We start from the raw sequence: 22802 nt of genomic DNA, 5'->3' as shown, positions 1-22802 counted from the left end.
TGGACAAAATATTTTTCGAAAATATCCATATATGTCTTGAAATGTTTACGGAAATATTTTAAAAAACATCTTATATCAAGGTAAACATTAAAAATATTATACAACAGGGGCTCTCCTGGCAGAGCGGTGTCGCGTCCAAAAACGCTGTGAGATGCATCGAAGTAGCTGGTTCGAATCCCAGTGTTACCCTGGATATATCGTCGCGTTGTACTTGACAAAGATTTAACAGCTTTAATTGAGCACACAAGCCTACAAATGTAAGTTTTACCAATAATTAAATAAAATAAATTTTACAATAGAGCATAATATTAACATATAGCACATCCATATCACGACTATAAGGGAAAGCAATTTACGACTTTCTCTATAAAATTTTAAAATGCGCGGTATTTTTATAAAATTAGTTTGCGATTAGTGACATGTTTTTGAGAATGCACAGATGAGTCCATGAAAATTTTTAAAAAACATTTTATTTTATCCAAAACACGCGAAATCTTTAAAATACATGACGCTATCACAAGAAGAAATTATTTGCGAATTAATTGTTTACTATGTAATTTGGAATTTTGTTATTTGACTATTCTGAAGTATTTCATTTTAAGAAATATGTATGGTGCTGCTATCTGGTGTTGATTCTTTTCTATCACAAAATTTAATAATTTTGTAAATTTACGTAAAAGAAAAAGACTTTCAAATTTAAGACGACACTGAGAGTTCAATTATTTACTTCCCATATAAAAAAAATTATTATAAATTAAAAATTTTTTTTAAATATATATTTTGGAAAGGTATTTTTTTAAAAAAGAAAATTATTAAATAAAGTTTGTTCCCCTTTACAAAATCACATAATTCAACAAATTTAAATTATTTATGAAATACGATGCCGAATTTAAAAGAGAAGTATTAAATATTATATATTTATACAATATACTTTTTCTTCTTGAGTGATTCTTCAGAAAGTGATATTCCTGAGAAGTAAAATATGGTTTTTGAAGCTTTTTTTAAAAAGAAAAGTATTAATTATTAATAAAAATAATCTATACACGGATGACTTTATCATTTAACATATTTCAACAAGAACTTTGTGACAAATAAGCTAATGAATTGTGAAAACATAAAAAGAGTAATGGAAAATATAGTACATACACATATCTAGTAACTTTAATATACAGCTGCAAAAAATGTGCAATATATATTTATTGTACATACTTTGTGTTTTATATTAAAGTCCCACACTGGACTGACGGAACGGTGAAGTCAAGCATCACTTACTGCGGTTGATGAGCTGTTGGATGATCACTTTGATCCCCTGCAAATAGGACCGAGAGTACCAGATATGGGTCCTCATTAAGTAAAGTGCTCTACTTCGCGTGCAGGTCATCGGGTTACCAAAGCAGGGAAGCCATTCCCTCTACAGAGGGTCAAAATTGTTATGGGGAGATGTTCTCTTATCATTCCCCGACCTTTTCCATTAAATCATTATGCAGCTTTTGTGTGACGGAAATAGAGTACTATTACTATTACTTATATTGAAAATTTAATTTGAATGTATGACTACAAATTTGAAGACAGGGAACATAAGCGACGTTTTACTCGTTCAAATTTAGCTGTTAGTCAAAATATTAATTGAATAATTACACTAACCCGGCAATCCTAACACTGATATATATGTAATATAAAATAATTTTTAAGTTACGCAAGTCATAGTACAAACAGTATTTCATCAGGGGATACACTGCCATCCTAACATACTGGAGCCTTTCTGTAATCAGCGGTTAAACCAAAAACTGACTAGGCCCCGAGACTCCATAATGGAAAACAAGATAAGAATATCATACAACATCTCAAAATAAAATTGAATATCCAGAGAAACACAATTTAAAATGAATATAAATTAAGTCAAAGGTACACTGAGAATAACACGTTTGTTATATGTAGACGAAATAGAAGTTATATGTAGACGTGTTATCCCCACTATTTTTGCCAGTGTACTTTTCTTTCCATGTAACACAAATTTGCGTAAGTTCAATCAAATCATCAGTCTTAGTTCCAATCCTTGATCGAGAAGTCCCCCTTGTCTTCCGGGTTGGGTTCGAAATTACAAAGCTGTCGAGATTAATATTGATCGCAAACCAAAAATAGGTCGGCTGTTCAATGTCTGTTATAAAATAAAAATAAAATAAACACGAAGTGAACTTTGGATGCAATGATATTAACATTTAATACGAGAACAATTCTTATTTTGATCTATTTCTGCCGTGCTATTGAAAACTCATCGAAAGCGAAAAAAAAATTCAAAATTGGTACTTTTATATAATTGGCATTTTTATATGGTAAGCTACAAATTAAACTTAACTAAACTCAGCGGCGCGACAGCCCTTGAGGACCAAGGCCTACTGAGCCCATCTCAGTTTTCTTGACCTTGGGCTCTGGGGTGCAGGAGCAGATGTTCCGGTCAGGTGGTCAGCCGAACGCGGAATCCCCAGTGTTTAGTTCCCAAGCATGATTGGTACTCACTTATCGACCCACTGAAGGGATGANTATATATATAAACCAAACAAATTTTAAAGATACGCATGTTACAGTACAAATAATACTTCATCGGGGATACACTGCCATCCTAACATGCTGGAGCCTTTGTGCCCCGAGACTCCATAATGGAAAACAAAATAAGAATATCATACAGCACCTCGAAATAAAATCGAATATCCAGAGAAACACAATTTAAAAAGAATACAAATTAAGTCAAAAGTACACTGAGAGTAACACGTTTGTTATATGTAGACGAAATAGTAGTTATATGTAGACGTGTTATTCCCACTATTTTTACTAGTGTACTTTTCTCTCTATGCAATACAAATTTGCGTCATTTCAATCAAAGCATCAGTCTTAGTTCCAATGCTTGATCGAGAAGTCCCCTTGTCTTCTGGGTTCAGTTCAAAATTACAAGGCTTTAGAGATTAATATTGACCAAATTAGGTCGGCTGTTCAATGTCTGTTATAAAATAAAATAAACAGGAAGTGAACTTTGGATGTAACGATATTAACATTTAATACGTGATCAATTCTTATTTTGATCTATTTTTGACGTGCTATTGAAAACTCATCGAAAGCGACAAAAAATTCAAAATAGATATTTTTATATATTTGGTATCTTTATATGGTAAGCTACATATTACAAAAGAAAATTTTTCAAAAATAAATTTTGCTTTATCAGTTTTTTCGAAATTCTATTTCAGCGTTCATAGCATTAGCAATAGAAGGAGAAAAGTTGTCAAGCCACTGAATCAATCGTCAAGCACTTACGTTGTATTTTCAATTGCACAGAATTATCTCTTGCAGTTGATAAAGTTTCTTGCTCCTTCTAATTGAAACAAACAAAAATTAGGGGGACAGTTATACTAAATCATATCTTGGAAGAAAAAAAATAATTGAAATTGCTTTAGAAAGTAAAAGTTTCTAACGCAAACTTAAATATGCTAAGAATGTTTCTTTTTATCGAATGCTATTAAATAGAATGTTTTTAAAGAAAAATCCATTTTATTTTTCGGTCAAAACGTTTATGGAAATATATGGCCATGAAAAAACATTTTTGTTTTGGAATCCAAAATGAATGTTTTAAGCAGAACATTTATTGGGATCATAAAAAGTTAAAACCGCGTCATAAAGCGTGTATGAAAACATCATAAACTATTCACCTCGTTACGTAATGAGTTTCTTGCGAATAATAACGATAAAACTTTTTTTGAAATTATGCTTTTTAAGCATTCAATTAAATCTATAAACATTGCACACTACGGAAAATAAAAAATAAAAAAAACACCCTTTTGTTTTTGCGTACCAGGACTCAATCGCAATGGTTCTAGGGTCTGAACTTAAATATGCAATTAAATAGTGCAGAGATATTTTAAATTATGAAATCACACATAAAAATTTATTTTCTATGAATAAACATACATCTTTTTTCAACGGATTTGGGTTTTTGATCTTCAAAGAATTGGCCGCAATCTGTAAAATATGGTCAGAATAGCTTGATTGATCAGAAGAATTACACTTGAATTACAAAATTCATTTACCCTCCCAAAAACAATCTATGTAAAAAATGATTTTTAACATACATTTACTATTTTTATCATATCATTTAATAATAATCGACTATGATTTTGAATTGTAAGGTATAGAATCTTTTACAACATAATTTTTAAAAATCGAAATGAAAAATATGAGCACAATCGGTGAAATAGTTTCTGGATTGTCTATTGTATCACTGGCTGTGGTCAATGTGCGGGTGGGTGACTACTTGGATTAGTCTGCGTAGGGAGCGAGGGTGTGCGGTATTGGTCCTCGTTAAACTGTTCTACCGTATAAAGTGCTCGACTTCGCGTGCAGGTCGTCGGGATACCGAAGAGGGAGCCATCCTCTCTGCAGAGGATCAAATTTGTAATGGCATGTCTTCGGATCATCCTCAGGGATGTTTCCCAGACCGTCGCCAATAGCCCATTGTGCTGCTCTAGTGCGACGTAAATTAACTACAACAATCTAAAAAAAGGCGTATATTTAAAATTTGATTTCTCGAGAACTATTCAACCGATTTCGTTCAAATTTTCTATTTTGCAATTTAAAATTATATTCTTTAAAAATAAAGCAGTAAAATTATAAGCTTTACAATTGGAAATTTTTAAACCAATATTAAATGAAATATTAAAAAATAATAAATACTCATTAAATAAAATTTTTTGCCTAGAAAATTATCTTTGAATAAACGAATTTTATAATTGGGAGAAAAACTTCTTCGATTTGCTCAAAAAGTTCTAGAGATATAGAAAAACATGCAAAAGGTAAAACGAATCATTTAAGGGTCAACCTTTCTCCTGACCTAATTATTGGGACCATATTTTCCAGATAGCGCTGACCCTCCCCGACATCATGTCTTGAGGATCAAGAATCCGATTTTGTCGAAGCAAAGGTATTTTTATTCAGAGAAAATGCGTTATTGTGTCTGGTTTTGCAATTTACAATATCGTATGTTCTTTGTTTTAACAACCAGATTTATGCCTTTCTTTCTTCTTCTTGGTAAGTATTTAAAAATTTTAGGCATTGGTATCATTGGTATTTTTTAGTGCTTTTTTTTTTAAATGGCTTGCTACTTTCATTTTTTCCCTTTTTTTCATTTTTTTATAACTCCAAAATCCTATCCATTCCAAAATGTATGAAATCGGTCAAATATCTCAAAAAATACGCATTGCATCAAAAATCTAATACAGAGGGGTAAATACTTTTTTTTAAAAAAAAAAATTGCTTTCTATGATACTTATCTTGACCCTCCAAATTCATCCGCTAGTTTTGGGGTGGGGAAAAATTAAAATCTTAGTGGGAACCATGGGGGTTATTTTGTGACAGACTTGAATTTTTTTGAAGAAAAATATCATATTTTGAATAGCAGGTCTTTGCTTTTTAGTTTACAGATGGCGTTGCAATCGCAGAATGGAAAGGAGGTAAAAGTTGTTTTAAGTGGATATCAGAATTTTGAGATCAAAAATATGTCATATCGAGAAAAAAAAGGAAATAATTAAAAACAGTCGTATTTAATATCTTCCAAAATTTAACTAGTGAAATCAAATTTCACCCTCACCTCCAATCTTACATTTACATTTTCCCCTTTTTTACCCTGATGCAATATGCATGCTAAAATTTATGCATGCCTATTTTTTCCCCATTATATAACAGCACAATATACAGAATTATCTTGGAAACATGAGAATCGTATTCGGGCACTTTTTACCAGAAACGTTCGGCCAAACATTGAATTGCCCTAAAAAGTGTGGCCTATCATTATATTGTCCTAAGTCCTTCAGCTGTTTTCAAAATAATAGCAGTAGAATTAATGTGGAAAGGCATCGCAAATAGCCTTGCAGGCAAAAATTAGTAAATGCAAAAAATATAATCACATGTTCTAAAAATAAAATTTAGAATTCTTCCACTGGGGTTACACCTAACCCATTTTGCATCAGCCCATGGAGACACAGTCTATCAGAAAACCGACTGAGACAACAATTTTATTTTGTTATCTGCTTGAAGACTGACGTATTGATGCATCGAAAGTTTATAACATCCATTTTCGTTACAGGTATAAGGACGGATCAAGGGTATTGGTGGAAGATGACAGAATTCGAATGGAAGGTGGGGTACTTTGGATAGATAGGGCAACCAAAGAGGATGCTGGAGAGTACCTATGCATCATCGAAAGTTCTGGCGGATCTTATCCTATTGCAGATTACCTAGGAGGTCGCACCAAGGTTACATGTGAGACCTTCATTATGTTTCTAAACTCTAAAACAAAAACTTAACACACACACACATAGGGGAGAAATGAAGAATTAAAGTATAGTGTATTGATAAGTTGCATTTTCAAATTGATCAGGAGAGCGTGTTTGGTGAACAGGAATCACTTCTATTTAGGAAAGACAACATTTCAGTGCATTGGGCTGTTATCTACGTGTTTGGAGCGTAATAGCTCTCAAATATATACCTCTCAAAAATACAAAGTTGCAAAACAATTGGGAATAGCAAAGCAACTCAAAATCTTAAACAGAAATATATTAGTTTGGTTATCAGTTTAATTTTTCATATTAATCTATAGAAAGAAAACCTTTTTTTAAACTTTATTCTTAAGATTACGTTAATCCCAAATTTCTAAAATTGATTTATAATAATGTTCCTTTACGCATGTGAATATTTATAACGAATTACTTGTAACCTGATTACTTGTAATATGACGTCACGAAACGTTGGTAAACTAAATTGGTTAATTTGGCTTAAATTGGTTCCATTTCGATTGGTAAACTTTAATTTACTATCAATCAAATTTGCTTAAGAGTCGGCCCCATTTGCATTTCATAAATAAATTAAGAATAGAGGGGATGAATTCTGTACAAATCGTGGGTTCATTGGAGATTTTATTACCTCGTAAAACTTTGTATTCAATCGGTTACTGTAACGTAACTGATAAGATTTTACGAATGCTAGGCAACCAACAGGTTCCTTTAACGAGGCTTTTTAGTTTTTAATTTTTGCATATGCGCATTAAATCTGCGTGCAATAATTTTCCTCGTGTGCTTAAATCGTTTTCTTCTTCTTTTTTTAAAGTTCAATTGGGTATAATATAAAAAAAACACAACTACTTCCACTCAGTAGGAATAACATTTACCATGACGCAATGTTAAATTCTATGCCACTATACACATAAATGCCACTATCCACATAAATCAATTATTAATCAAAAATCGAATATCAATTACTTTTCTTTATAATGCAATAAAATCTGGCGAGCAGCTATTTAAACGATCAAACACTTCGTTTGTTTATTTGTGGCTTGAAGTTAGGCTCGCAGAAAATGCCGTTCATGGGTTAAATTTAGTAGGAATAACACAACCTGTGACGTAGGCTATAGTATACCCAATTAAGCTTTAAAAAAATAATGTAGGAAAAGCAGTGCAAGTTGACCTATTGCTTTAGTGGTCAGCTTATAGACGGTGTGAGTCATTGCTTTTTTATATTAAGTTATTCTTACATATTCAAGAATATAACATACGTCATTATGTAAGTAAATAATTTTTCCATATAGTCAGCTGACAAAGGGGGAGCTCTCTTTTAATGCTAGTTTACCAATTCAGTGAAATTCTAATACATTATACATAACCATAGGAAATTTCTTAAAAATAATTTCTTGTCAGTCAGCATATGAAGAGATTTGAATAGTATTCATTAGCACTATAAGACAAATTTGATTTATTTCAACTGTAAAGGTTCAAGATAGACAGATGATCAGTTTACGAATGTTTTGTTTCTTTTATAATATTAGATAAATAAATCCTCACTCGGTAATAAGTGGCCAACTTAGATAAATGGTCATCCTGACAAATTTCACTGATTTGTATTTTTGTATTTTTAAGTACCAAGCTTGTAAACAAATTTTTTTTTCTCAAGTGATTTATCTAAAAATATTTTCGTTGTGTCTACTGTTTTTATTCTCAAGTACAACTTACAGCACAACTCTTACAACTTTAAATATTTTTTCATTCGTCAGTATTAATTTTGAATATAAAATTAGAGCCTATAAGCAACATTTCAATCACAAATTTAATATCTGTCTGTAACATCATTCACATAAAATTCTCCTTTATTCATTTATTTTAGATCCGGCAGAAGTGAAATATTTTCCGAAGCAAATTCGTCCCATTTTTCTTAGAAATTTCAGCCTAGAGTGCGAAGTCCGCGGCTTCCCTGTACCTCGGATCTCATGGTTTGTAGGTCAGTCAGTTATTTTTCTATCAATATTTATCTCTCTCTTAAGCTTTTAAAAGACTTTCTATGTTTCAAAAAACGGAAAAAAAATAATAAAACGAAAAAGAAACATTTAGTTTTGATTGATTAGCCGAGTTGTTTCTTTTAAAACTTTTGATTTTGGTTACGATTAGATAAATCTGGAGTGGTTTATGTGGCGTAGTATGTCTCTTTTTTTTCCCCCTTTCAATATGTGACGTGGAGACATAAAGCAGATCTAGCTTAATCGCCTCATAAATTATTATTTATTATTATTATTATTTGTGGTTTTTATGATGTAATTCAATTCTTTCCGTTCACGTTCCAGTATTTAAACCAGATATATTTCGTTCTCGTATTTTATTCTTGTTGGAAAAATCATCTGTTTTGATACTTTTTGTGGGCAATTCCATAGTAACAAACTTAAAGTTATGGATTAAGAAATGAAATTAATTTGCTGAGAATACGAAATACGAAAATAAAAATTTAATTATGGCTATATTTAGTACGGGACCATATAAACCATACGGAAATATTTATAATGAATTAAAAAATCCTTTAATTTTAAAAAAGAGATGCTGCGTTTTTAAATAAAAATAGAAATTTCCCTGTTTTTTAGATTCTTGTATTCTTAAATGTGTTACTTATAAAATAATTCAAATTTTATTGTAAGAGCAATGAATTTTATTTTATTGGAATTCCAAAGGACTCAAAATTTAATTGCTATCCTAATTTACATAAAGGAAAAAAAGGGAATTCTTTCCTGAAACAGACAAACAACTGGCAAAATTAAAAAAAATTGTTTTATTTTTACTAAATATTACAAGTGATGTTCGCTGTTATATGATTAATAGTTTTTAGAGCAAATATCCAATTACAATTGGATATTTGCTTTAAAAAACCCGTAGTTCGAGATGGTCACCAGATTTTATGTAGAAATTCAGGTGGAACGACCATTCAGCATCCAATAGATATTTTTATAAAAATAAAATACCAAAAAGGTAACATTGGCGAGGAATTGACCCCTTTTTGGCGAGGAATTGACCCCTGTTCGCAAGGTTGTTTTTTTTTTAACTATTAGTCATATATTAAATAAAAATGTAAAAATTGCATTTAAAAAAAAAATTTTTTTTTCAGATGCAATAGCTGAAAAATGTATTTCAGTGCTGCCCTTAAAGTTAAAAAAAAAATTGTAAAACTCCTCTGTACCTAAAAAAAATTTAACCAAAAGATTGCGTGACTCAATAAGAAGAAATAAATTAGAATAGTTGTTAAGTTCACTAAATGTAGATGACACTTCCAGCATATCATGCCGTAGTTGCATTTCAGCGAGCTTGTGATACTTTTACTTAAAGTGTAAAAATATTCAATTGTGAAATTTTTTTTAATTCCATCATTCTCCCTTCACATTATTTTCTACTCCTTCGTACTTATCACCAATTTCAAGTTTCTACTTTTAGTTTTTGAGCTGCAAAACAACAGTTGAACACCCAAAACAGTGGAGCCAGCGCTTACAATTTTTTACTACAAAGAAGAACCAAACATATTTTTGAATACTCGTTTTGTTTGGGAGTAAGAAATTATAAAAAAGTTTTATTATAAGTCCGAATACTTCTCCCTGCAATTAAACCCGTGTTTAGCATGGGCTCGGGCGTGACTGAACCAATCTCATCTCTACTATCTAGTTCAGTGTTCCCCAACATTTTTATCACCACGGACCTGTCAACGTTTGATAATTTTACCGCGGCCCCCTGGGTTGCTTGTTAATATTTTAGATTATTTTGATTTATTAATTTTAATTTAATTTTATTTAAACATGTCTTCAAAATAAAATACAGTTACATCAAAAAATAAATATAAAGTGATTTAACATTTTAATTTACTGGATCGGTAAATCAATGAGAACCCCGAGCTTGTTTCTTTGCAATGAGACGGTTCCATCTGGGGGTAATCGTCTCAAAACATTAAAAAATTTATGTCACTACCATCGGGGCCCCCTTTTTCTTAAATAAATATAATTCCAATGGAGCACAGATTTTTAATTTGGGGTATAAACCTAGGAATTTAAATTCAGTTTCAATGAAATGGGCGGCCCGGTACAATTTGATCCACGGACCGGGTTGGGGAGCACTGATCTAGTTGACAAGATGAGGCAATGTATAGATTTTAATTTGATAAATTTTAACAAAGCTTTTTTATCAGCTTTTAAAGGCTATTACGGAATGACTACTTTTATCCATTTAAACTTGACGTCAATGAACTGTCACCAGATGGTTTTTGTATTCAGAACCAATTATCATCAACAAAAAAAGGAACGATTAAAAAAAAGTGCTCTTCGTTAATCCATTTAAAATTTTGATGACGTAAAAGTATTTCCATGTAAAGGTTATTTTCTCCTTAACTTCATTTCACAAGAGCCGTCTTGATTTATGCTGTATGAAAGTAAAAGTAAACAACAACCTCTAATAGAACCTCTTATTGAAGGACGCTTGTTTCCGACGATGAGAAGGGAGAAAAACTTGCATGGAATTACTATCATTATTTATGACAGTACGTGACATTTCAATGGGCTTGTAAATTTCCTATATTAATCCTTATTTACAAGATTCTCCTATTTGTTCAGCTTAGAACTTATTACATTAGCGTCTGAGTTTTGTAGGCGACTTGTGTAAGGGTAAAAAGTGTTTACCACTTTCTGTCATGTCACTAATGCACTTAAGAGAACAGCATGTGAACTGTCTCGAAATTTATCCTAAATTTGGAGACGTGTTGTGAAAATAATGATAAACGTTATACCTTGAACGACTTTTAATCTGCGGAGTTTTGAAGGGGGTATGACGAGGCAAGTCACCATACCCATTTTGATTAAGAACGTTTTTTTTTAAAATGTAAACGCTTTTTAAAGTCTTAAAACTAGAAAATTATTGGGAAAGGGTACATCCTCTGATTTTTTTTTCGATGAAAAGCAATTTTTTAAACCAAATTTTTTAAATCTAAAATAACAATGTTATTTTATTCACAACCAATAGTAGAACCGTGGTGGCTCAGCGGATAGAGCCCTCGCCTCCCAATGAGATTACCCGGGTTTGAATCCAAGTGATGTCGATACTAATTCTGCACCCGGTTCGCACCGACCACAGTTCTGACGTAAAATATCCTCAGTGGTAGACGGATCATGTTAGAGTCCCTTTGCAGCCAGACTTACCGTGGGAGGTTCTCTTGTTTTTTCGTCTCCATATAACGCAAATGCGAGTTAGTTCCATCAAAAAGTTCTCCACGAAGGCAAATTTCTCTCAATACTTGTTCTGAGAGCTTCCTTGTCTTCTGGATTGTGTTCAAAATCACAAGTCTATGGAATTGGACCATGGTAGTCGTAAGCCCCCTAAAAATCGGGTCTTCTGCTTAACGAAGGTTATAATATATATTGGTCATCCTGACAAATTTCACTGATTTGTATTTTTGTATTTTTAAGTACCAAGCTTGTAAACAAATTTTTTTTTCTTCANTATATATATATATAACCAGTAGTTTAGTTAAACGAAAAGATTATTATTATTATTTTGAAGAGTGTCCTTACATACAACTTTCCTTAAAAAAATATTCAAAGGATATTTATAATCATTGCTTTAATTAGACTATAGAACGCAAAGTTTGTAGAATTATTAGTAGAATTTTAATCGAGGTTGGTAAAATGTTAATGTGAGCAATTTTCAATATTTTCCCCCATTTAAATCACAATTTAATTTAAAATTGATTCCTGATTACTAACACGTTTCACTTTTCAAACATGCCGCTCTAGTTCATGAAAAAACTAATATGCCACGATACAAACGAAACGAGTTTTTTTTCTCCATAATATTAAAGTGTTGTCTTTTGTCGTTTTAATATTAAGGGAACTGATGGCTATATATTTATTTGAATATTTTTTTTCCAAAGTAGTACTAGTAGTGAATTGCCAGAATTTTAAATAACTTAGCCTTCAATTTCTTAAACTGTATGAACAAGAGTGTTTTTAGACCAACAAGAAGCTAAAAAAAGATATATAATTAAAGGAAAAGGCTTTTGGACCGTTGTTACAGAAAAAAAAAATATCTATTAATATTTACCAATTCAATAAATGTTAATTTAAAAAATTAAATAAATAAAAAACTAAGTTTACATGGTTTTATGTATTATGTGAAGGGTCAACAATAAAACAGTAATATCAACAATAAAGCTGAATGACGTAGCCTAACTATATCGTTTATTTTTACTGGAATAGGAATTAAAGACTAACGTCCACGACAGGATAAAAATAGATTAAAATTTTTACAAAAATCGTTAAAACTTTTATTGATGTTTTAAATACGTTAAAGATAGTATATAAATTTAAATTTGTTTGGAATAGATCTCCGATACTATTCTGAATGTTATTTTTTCATAATTAAGTGTATTTATAAATTACTTTATAAACATATTTTGAAGAAAAATGATCTTAAATAACTTTTTCCTTTTTTCTCTTTGCAAAATTATTTTTCAATAACAGATTTAAATTAACCAATAATCCAACTCTAAGGAATATTCTGTTGCGAGGGAAAAAAGCATAGAAAATAAAAGCAATTCCTTTCTCTACTGAATTCGATGAATTATCATTTTATTACCTCATTGATCAGGAAATGCCTTAGCCTCAAAGATTTGTTTTTAGCTTCTTGGAAAATGTGCGTGTGTTTTCTTGATTGCGTATTGTATACTCACATTTTACGACTAGAAGACACGATATATTTTATTACGAAGTTAACAAATGGCTTGTAAATTTTTACGATGCGCATTTTTTTATGTGTTTTGTTTTAGTATCTTGTTAAGCGCTGAGGTAAAATGTTGTTGCTGAAAACAATTTCTATTGGTAGGCTCGTATTTTGAACACTACCGTAATATTGATTAATTATAGAAAATATTAAGAGAAAATTTAAAAAAAAAAATTAGCATTATTTTGTTCATCAAGTATCTAGGTTTGCTTCCTTTGATCACTAAAACTGCGTTTGAAATGAAACTGACATTTTAAAAAAATTCTACTGTTGTTTGATTGAGAGAAAATAGAGCATAAAAAATTCAGGGTGTTTTAAAATTTACGCTAGACGAACTTTTTTTAGGAAACACAGGTTTTTATTGACTCATAAATTATACAGTATGGAAGTGTTAATGAAATTGCATATCATGGCCCTCGTGATTTTGCTGACACACACTCATTATTTTGTCGAAATTCTCAAAAACCATTTCGGATGAATGTGACTAAATTTCGTTGAGACAACATTCAGTTTCCTCCTTTAAGGCTAAGCATGTGTAGTTATGGAGTAATTGGTGTAGGGAAAAAAATCCGAAACATACATTGTATGATTTAGTCAGCCCATACCGATCTGCAAAACTAAAAATTACACGCACGGAAAATTTATCAAATTTGATGAAAACAGTTAAAATGCTCTGCTCATTCGCGTTTTGCTCCATTTTATATTACCCTGAACTGTCAGACGTTTGATTTATTATTTTTATTTTTTATCATTGGTAACATTATTGTGCTAATGACGAAAAGTTAAAATTTAGTTTGAATTTAGGCATGCCATTTAGTAGTATCTTGCTTTAATACATATGAAAAAAAAACATAGCGAAAATTTAAAAAAAATATCTATAGTTCAACAGTGTGCACATACGAAAACATTTTCAATCACGAGTTATAACTTTAACAGTTGAAAGTGATGCAGTGCATTTTGAATTGTGGTATAGTAGAATATAACGGAATAGGCCCCTGCAATTAATTTTTCCCGTTTTGTTTTCTTGATTTTTTTTTCTTTAAAGCCAACTAGTACCATTTTTGAGTTAATTCTGATATTCATTACGCAGTTTATTTTTTTTTCCTTTCAATTAGAGCCTGTTACCAAAATCAATTAAACATCATAGGGGTTATTTTGGCAGGACAATTTTTTTGGCTCCCCTAAAAGAATAAGTGCATTTTCTACTTTTATTTTTACTATTTAGTACATAGCTTATTTATTTAATTCGTTTAGTACCTACTACCGAAATTGAATTATCACCAAATAAACACGTGGTTTCAGACAACTTTAGGAATGTTAATTTAATCACGTTGTCCTCTTAGGTTAAATTATTCCTTGAGTTTATCTGACAAAACCAATAAGAAAAAAGAGTGTGTAATAAACTCTTCGTTTTTTTAATGAGAGATGTAAGGTAGCAAACATCTCAAACATATATTTACAATATTTTTTTACAAAAAAGATAACAGACTCGTCTGCTGTTTATTTTTTATCAATGGCGAGTTTTAAACTGATGAAAATATTCCATTTTTCAAACGTCTCTCCCAAACGATCTAATAGAATTTTTTTTTTTTTTTTTTTTTTTTTTTTTTTTTTTTTTTTTTTTTTTTTTTNTTTTTTTTTTTTTTTTTTTGAGCGGTTTCTATGATCGGGAGCAAAATTTACACCTTTCACTCACTGTTCATATTTCAGGTTGATGGGAAAAACGGTTTTTCAGTTATAAGAGAAGCACACACTTCATTTAGTTATTATAGATTAGGATAAAACTTAAACCGTATCGTTTTGTTCGTTTATGATCACAATTTTATCCAGAAACTTGGTTTTGAAATTCTAATTTTACTTTTGATAACTCTCGTTTAATATTTTCCGGCAAAGAGATTAGTTAGCAATAGTTTAGCAACAAGTTAACTATTAATATTGCTCTAGAATTTAAAAAAAATATTTCGAATATTTTATTTTAACTACATACGTTGATAATACACTGTTTTTCATAAAATTTATTATAAAACTAATTATAATTTATTTTCCATTTAATAATTGTAAATCGGTCACGAAATATCTTTTTCATAATATATTGCATAGTAACGCGTTACAATTTTATTATATAATGAAAACGACACTTTTAGTTTAAAACTTAAATTTTAAATAATGATTGAAATCAAAAACGCAATAATAACCGCGAAAAATATTAGAAAGGAATGATAAATACCGGTAATTAAGACACAAATTTAATTAATTTAGAGAGATAAATAGGCGTTATAACTTTTATTCACTTTATGCTGATAACTGTTAAAACACGAACTAGAACTGATTAAAACACAACTCTGTTTGAGAAAACTGCCGATAGCAACGTTAAAAAACTTAACTTTTTAATAATTTTTAAACATAACTGTTCTTACAAAAAAAGAACATCATACCAATGAACAAATCAAAAACTGAACTTCTGTGGCTTAACTAGATCACCCATCGCTTTTTAATCCATTGCGGCTTTCAAACTCCAGAAAAACAAATGATCCAGTTCATCGCTTTTAATAACAGTCAAATATATCTGGATCTTCTCTGTTTAATAATATGAATTTTCGCCATGTGATTTTTCTGTCTAATGAAAATGAGTGAAAAATTGGGACGAACACTTTTCTTTTTTGTAATATATAGAGATACATTTTTTAACTTTTTAAAATAATAATAATAAATATATAAATAAGTAATCAGATGGGATTTTTTGAAATTAATTTTCTAATTGAACTCACTACATTTCATATTAATATCAAGAGTTACTTCAAAAACTTGGTTATTTTTTGAGAAAGAATCTTGGCATTGTCGATTAGAGATTACTTTAGAAAAGTTAAAAGAATTAAAACAAGATCATTATTCCATCCATGCAAAAAAGCACTTACTATTCAAAGTTTTCGCGTATTTTTAACGAGGCAACAGATACGAGATATGAATTCAAATGAGGATAAATTTCAAAATAACAAGTATTTTATGACTGACTTAGTAGTTTAGGGGTGTATTTAAACTAATTATGCAAAAATAAACAAATAAAATTTTGCTGACATGCCTCAAATAAAGGTCTTTTCGTAAAGGTCTATATACTTGTCAAATAAAAATCAAAGTCGTTCTCGCTTTCTTGGCTCTACGAATTCCCCTTATTCTTCTTTAATTTTTCTCCTTCCTCTCAAATAATATAGTAATTCACAATTGAGCAACTAACAGTTAATTTATGTATCTTACCTGTTTCTTTTTCATGACATTCTTCATTATTTTATATTTACTTCAATGAACAATGAATATACGTTCTTTTTTTATTTATTAAATATCACTACACTCGGATTTCTATTGTTAATACAGTCAAACCCCGCTTTAAATAACACTGTTTATAGTGAACTCCCGGATATAGTAAAAGAAATGTTCGGTCCCGTGCCTTGCTATACGCGTATAATGTTATTTTTTGAGGATATAGTGAACCAAAAAAGTGAGGAAGTTGGATATAATGAACTTTTTTCTGTCCTGGACTGATTTTTTTCTTCATTTTTTTTGTAATAATTTGGAAAATTCTTCTTAAATAAATACATATATCGATTTTTAAAACCATCTCTAGAGGGAAGTGTAGCAATAAGCATTTTTTTCTTGTTTGCTTCTTTTATCTCACTTTCCCATCCCTAAACAAACCAAGCAGACGTAAAATTCAAAACAAGCAGACGAAGAGTAATACAAAAATAATACATTTTTTGGTACTACATTATATTTTTCAGTCATTTTTGCTTGAATAATGTGTAATAAAAGGGAGGATTTAAGGAACCATTAGTTAAATAACCTGAGTAACAGATATAGTGAACTCCCGGTTATAGTGAACCAAAATGTCGGTCCCTTGAAAGTTTACTATAGCGGGGTTTGACTGTATTTACCAAGCCATTTTATCAGCTCAAACTACGTTATTAAACGTTTTTTACGTTTTTTTAAGTTTAACTATTATTAACGTTTTTACCCGCTCTTCGTTCAGGCAGAAAAAAGAATAAAATTAATCGGTTTAATCAACTCTACTCAACCACACACAAAACAGATGGAGCATACACAACACGATTAAAAAAATTAAAATTATTCTATTATTTATTATTACTTGTTGCCCTTCTCAGTGATTTTTAATGGAGTTAAATTAGGGTTTGAGGTAGATATTCAATAACAAGGACCTATTAGGATTTCTTTATGAGGGTCGTGGGTGGATGGATGCACATGAAATCCTGTGAAGGATTTTGGCAGGAAGGGGTAAAAAGGGGGGAAATTTAAATAGTGATATTTCTACAAGTATTGCTTTCGATGTAATTTTCAGCCTGAATTGACTGAAATCAAACTCGAAATGATGAATTCGATTGGTTTGAAGTTATTAGGGTTTTATTTACAAAATGTACTGGTTTGACTTGTGCATATTACGCATTTGGCATTGCTACCTAGGCAAGTAAAATATTGTTTCTAACTTTTTTTTCGTTTCAGAGTTGAATGAGACTACATACACAAGTCAATAGAATAAATAATCTAAACCTTACAAAACTTTTTATGCATGAAATATACTTTTATAACCGTCGTTGAACAGTCAACCCGATTTTTGGGTTTACGCCCACTGATGTTCAACTCCGCAGTCTTGTAATTGTGAATCCAATCCAGAAGACATAGGACAAGATAAGTATTGGGAGAAATTTGCCTTCTTGGTGGGCTTTTCGATGAAATTAACAAGAATTTGCATTACATGATGAGGGAAACCGCGAAAACCTTCCGGTTAGCAAACGCCAAGGGGACTCTGACCCATGTTCCATCTATTTAACGTCAGCACTGTGTTCGGTGCGAGCCGGGTGCGGAATTCGTATCGACTAACCATCGCTGGGATTCGAACCCGGTTCGCTTCATTAGAAGGTGAACGCCCTGTCCCCTCCGCGTGTTACGGATCATAAAATGTACTTTGACCTCTACTCATGTATACACATTCTATTGCTACTCAAGAGCTATCTGAGCATGTAAGATATATTTTCTGATATAACTTTTCAGGCTAAATTGAATGAGATAAATTCCGTCACAAACAAGCGGATTAATAGTTAAGAAGTCATAAGCGTTTTATGTACAAAAAGTACAATTTTGTACTTTGCACTTTATTTACCCATATTACATTGCTATACACACAAGAGAGTTCTTATAATCTCGATAAGGACTTTTCCCTATATGATTTTCCGTTAAATAAAAGTACCAAACATTATTAATTAATCAATTGGCAATCTGTCTTCGAGCCACTGGATGCATGGGAGTACCTTTTGGGAACCTAGCAAGCATTACTGAAGCATATTTTAAATAGCAATTAAAGATTCAAAATTGTCTGCATTAATTTGTAACAATGAGCTGTGCAAATTGCGTGAGAAAAATTTCATTTATGGTATGCTTCTTCAGAAAGGTCTAATTAAAATATTTTAACAGTCTTTAAAGTCACACTATATTTTATTATTATAGATTTAAAGACACTATTTTCTAAATTTTTCCTAGGTATTAATGTGAGGTTTTAGTAACTGGTTTCATTTTTATGCAAAAATTAATACTAATAATAAAAAAGGAACTCTCCAATCACATATTGATACAACCATTAAATTTGATCACTAAACTACTAAATTAAAATAATTTTAATGTTGATTTACCATTATTATTATTTTTATCATGAAGAAAATAAAAAAAAAATAAGTAAAATGTGCAGGTAGGAAATCCCGTTTTGTATGCCTAGGTATTTCCAATTATTTTCCTTGGAATAAGAGAACTTAAGAAAATAAAAGCAAATAACTAAAAACAAATAAATAAATTGCTCAATAAAGAGAATTTGAAGTTCAATTTTAACATTATAAAGAAGAAAACGTTGCCTGCCTATTCGTTTATTAAAATATAATTATATATATCGTTTGAAATGTTCGTTTCAGATAATAATCCCGCAGACGATTTTGCAATGAAAGATGACAGATACGAAGTGAGAGAAAACAATGATGGTTTACCGAACTCCGTTTTCTTCATCAAAGACGTGCAGTACGGAGACAACCACAAAATCACGTGCTCAGCTGAAAATATGGAGGGATCAGCCGCCACTTCTACCATGTTAGCCGTGAGAGGTAACAATAAAATTGTGCAACAGACCTTGCGAAGTAGATTACTTTTTTCTTTTTTTTTTAATCTCCAATCATCCGTGCATCGAAGGACTCTTGTGTATATGAAGAGACAGAAAAAAAAGCTATCTTTTCATATAGTAGAAAACTTTTATGCTACATCAAAACATAGATCCATGAATCGAATTACAAATGCAACCATCGTATATCTGTAGTTTTGGGATACCTAAAATTTTATTTTATCGAAGTATTCTCTGATATATAATTATTTAGCACCTTCGCTAAGTCTGGAGAAAATAAAATAGAAATTTTTTTTTAATATTAAAATTTAAAAACCTTACGATTTGCTTATTCTCGCTATCCAAAATAATCATAAATATACGAAAGACATTTTAATTACCTGATCGTGAAAGTTTCATAATGATAAAATTTTTTTATATTTATTACTGACCACCTGTTCAAGAATGAATTATATTTATTACTGGCCACCTGTTTCCAATGAATTTGCTGGCTTGAGGATAGGGGTCATGGTCTGCAAAATAAGCAGAGAGATAAGAAAGATATTTCAAAAATAAAATAAGTGAGAAAAAAGTTTTTCATAAGCTTGTAAGTTTTGCGATTTTCAAATTCTCACCATCCCTATCATCAAAATATTTCTAAAGGCTCGCTAATTGTTTGATTAAGAAAGTTTCACATTAATAATATGTTTTATTAATAGTATTATATTTTATTATTAATTATTACAGGCAAACTTGCCTGGCTTTCCAATGTAACAGCTGGAGACAAGCTGGGTATAAGTATTCTTGTTGTTTGCGAAATGAGTAGCGCAAGAGATGTGTATGAGCAACGTGTATTTGAGGATGTATAATCAACGGTTTTTCGCAATACAGACGGGTCATGTAAAAATACGTTTTTGAAATTTCAGCGAACATTCAAAAGTTTAAAAAGTGGTAGCATATCTAATTCATTTCGACTCAGACATGTATTTAGAACTACAACTGCAAGTCATAAAAATTAGTAAATAAATGATCTATAAATTGAAGTTGTCGTGACAAACTTGCGACAGCTTTGATACGATCTTGTTTACCACTTCGAGAGATTTTATATTATATTATATTATATTATATTATATTATATTATATTATATTATATTATATTNTATATTATATTATATTATATTTTTTGGAAGCGTTGCCAGCATGAAATGTGTTAAAATAATTGTCAAAATGAGCTCAGTTTTATTTGGCATGGTCAAGGTTTCTTTAAGGAAGTGGACAAAGTGGCATTTTTTTGCTCTCAATGCTAGTTTCGCCAACATAGAAATAGTATCTAGGTCTCGTAAATTTCATTAAATATTTTTACAAAAATGTCTTAATCGGCTTACTAGCTATATTTTTGTGACCTGGACGAAGATTTTCCTAAATTACTTGAAATACAGCGTGTTTCGTAATGACCACCTAAAAAAGGTAATATTAGATTTCTCGCCTAAAAAGTATATGCATTAGGAGTTGCTAACTAATGAAAGAAATGGCATTGAAATCTAACTACGAGTCACTAAATTAGGAGTGAAAACATCAAAACGAGTTTGATTGCAAAAGGAAACAGGAAGGAGTAGAAACATCTCATAATGTCATCAAGCAATCAAACTGGTTTTGATGGTCTCCAACCGCCTTTCTCTCTAGTGGTTCGACAAATTTTGATAGCCAATTTCTTTCTTCGCTTGAATATACATTGAATATTTTTCAGCGTGTATACTTTCTTTTATTTCATTTTTAACAAAGATTCAAAGAGATTAAGTTCAGTCAGTACAGAATATCCGGTTTATCGATTTATCTTTACGTTATGATTTTAGTATAAATCTCAACCTTCACTTTAAGAAGCGTAATAGCCTAATTTAAAAAATGGATTTAACTTTGTAGGAGAATTTGAAATATTAAAATCTGCTCTAAAGTTTCCCTTCGTAGAAAGTTGGCGAATTTAGTCTACTAAATAAAATATTATGTTTCTATTAAAAATGAATTTAGAAAAAAAAAAGCCTGATTTAGAATTAAGTACTATTCCGAAATAGGATAAAATAAAAAAAAGACAATAAATTTTATATATTTAGGTTTCGAAGAAGCTGTTAAATTGATCGAAACCGGAAAAAGTTCAATTGACATATCACTTTAATGAACATAAACTGAATAATTGTACTTTTAAATCTGCACGGTCTGTTATGTTTTTGAAGGTCGTACGTCATATAACGATGAGTGATCAATGTTTTCAGAGTGTTGGATTTCTTGGAACTTATTCTGAGAATGGGATGTGAAAAAGCGTGGCGGTAGCCTTGGACAATCATCCGTGAATATCCCTTCATGACTTTTGAATATCGATCTCGATGCTTATCACAAAAAAATTTATTCTTATTCAATATTTCTACATTTTTTAATTACAAACATTCGTAAAATGAATAAATCTTTTTTTTTTTTTAATTGGCAGAGAACATCTAAATTGATTTCCATCTCAGAATTCCTCAAAGAATACTTATAAATTGTTTTGAAACGCAAATTAGTATTATTAAGCGAGTTTTGATTTCTATTTTGAGCTTTCTGTTACTTTTTTAAAATTTCTTTCACGTAATACATCGGAGAATAACATGAATTTCAGAAAGGTGAGTTTAGAACAAAACGATTTTTTTTCTCTACAAATTTTTTTTTCTTCAAAGCTATATTTTTTTAACACTTGACAATATAAAATAACTCTAAGTAACAGTAGATAACAACTTGTCTAACCAAATAAATGAGCAACTCGCAGTTTTATACATTACCTCCCTTAATGAGCATTTTTAGATTATTTGTCAAAAAGTATCTGCATAAGGAATTTTGAATTAATATTTAAGCCATAAAAACATGTTATTTAAATAAAATATAAAATCACTAGACTGAAAATATCAAAACTGTTTGATTGCCGGAAGAAACAGAAAGTGGATGAAAAGGCGACTATTATAAACATCTTTAAGTTACATCAGGCAATTAAACTGATTTTGGTGTGATAATGCCGCCTCCCTCACTAGTAATTCAAAAGATTTTGATAGCCTTTTTGTTTCTTCCTTGCTTAAACATTCATTTTCAACCTCTAATATATATATTTCATTTTTGACAGATGCGTATTTAGGGCGAGGCTCACGGAACACCATTATATTCTGTATAAAAATAAGTCAATAAAATTTTTAGCTTTTCTTCTGTATGTTACGGAAAACTGCGTTTAAATCAGATTTGAACTGACTAAACTAAATGTGTGCTATTGATAAAATTTAAAATAAAAGATAATCTATACGTAAATCTCTAACTCTAATGTTTTGTTTATTCGGAGAAAGTTTAATTTTTCTATCAGATTGCGTTAACTTAAAATTATCATCTGTATTAATTAATTCTGTGTCTAATCCTCGAACCATTAAGGATGTACCTTAGTTCGTTAAAAAATACGATCCTAAGATTAAAAGTTATTCAGATTTTCATATATTTATTATTTATTTTGTGCGCTATACATTTAATTAAAATAAAATAAATAT

General features: G+C 30.4%; 1 protein-coding gene across 1 annotated transcript in view; it reads left to right on the top strand.

Moving 5' to 3' along the window:
• LOC107440016 (basigin) overlaps positions 1 to 22802 on the top strand; it is a 52718-nt gene that overhangs the window by 11012 nt on the left and 18904 nt on the right. The window contains exons 4-6 of the mRNA XM_016052787.3: positions 6128 to 6303; positions 8197 to 8310; positions 19073 to 19258. Coding sequence (XP_015908273.2) covers positions 6128 to 6303; positions 8197 to 8310; positions 19073 to 19258 — 476 coding nt within the window. The remainder of the gene's footprint in view (positions 1 to 6127; positions 6304 to 8196; positions 8311 to 19072; positions 19259 to 22802) is intronic.

Source organism: Parasteatoda tepidariorum, chromosome 7 (assembly GCF_043381705.1).
Source record: "Parasteatoda tepidariorum isolate YZ-2023 chromosome 7, CAS_Ptep_4.0, whole genome shotgun sequence".
Classification (NCBI taxonomy): Eukaryota; Metazoa; Arthropoda; class Arachnida; order Araneae; family Theridiidae; genus Parasteatoda; species Parasteatoda tepidariorum.
Note: the sequence above shows the minus strand (reverse complement) of the source record. Positions and strands in the feature narration are given on the sequence as shown.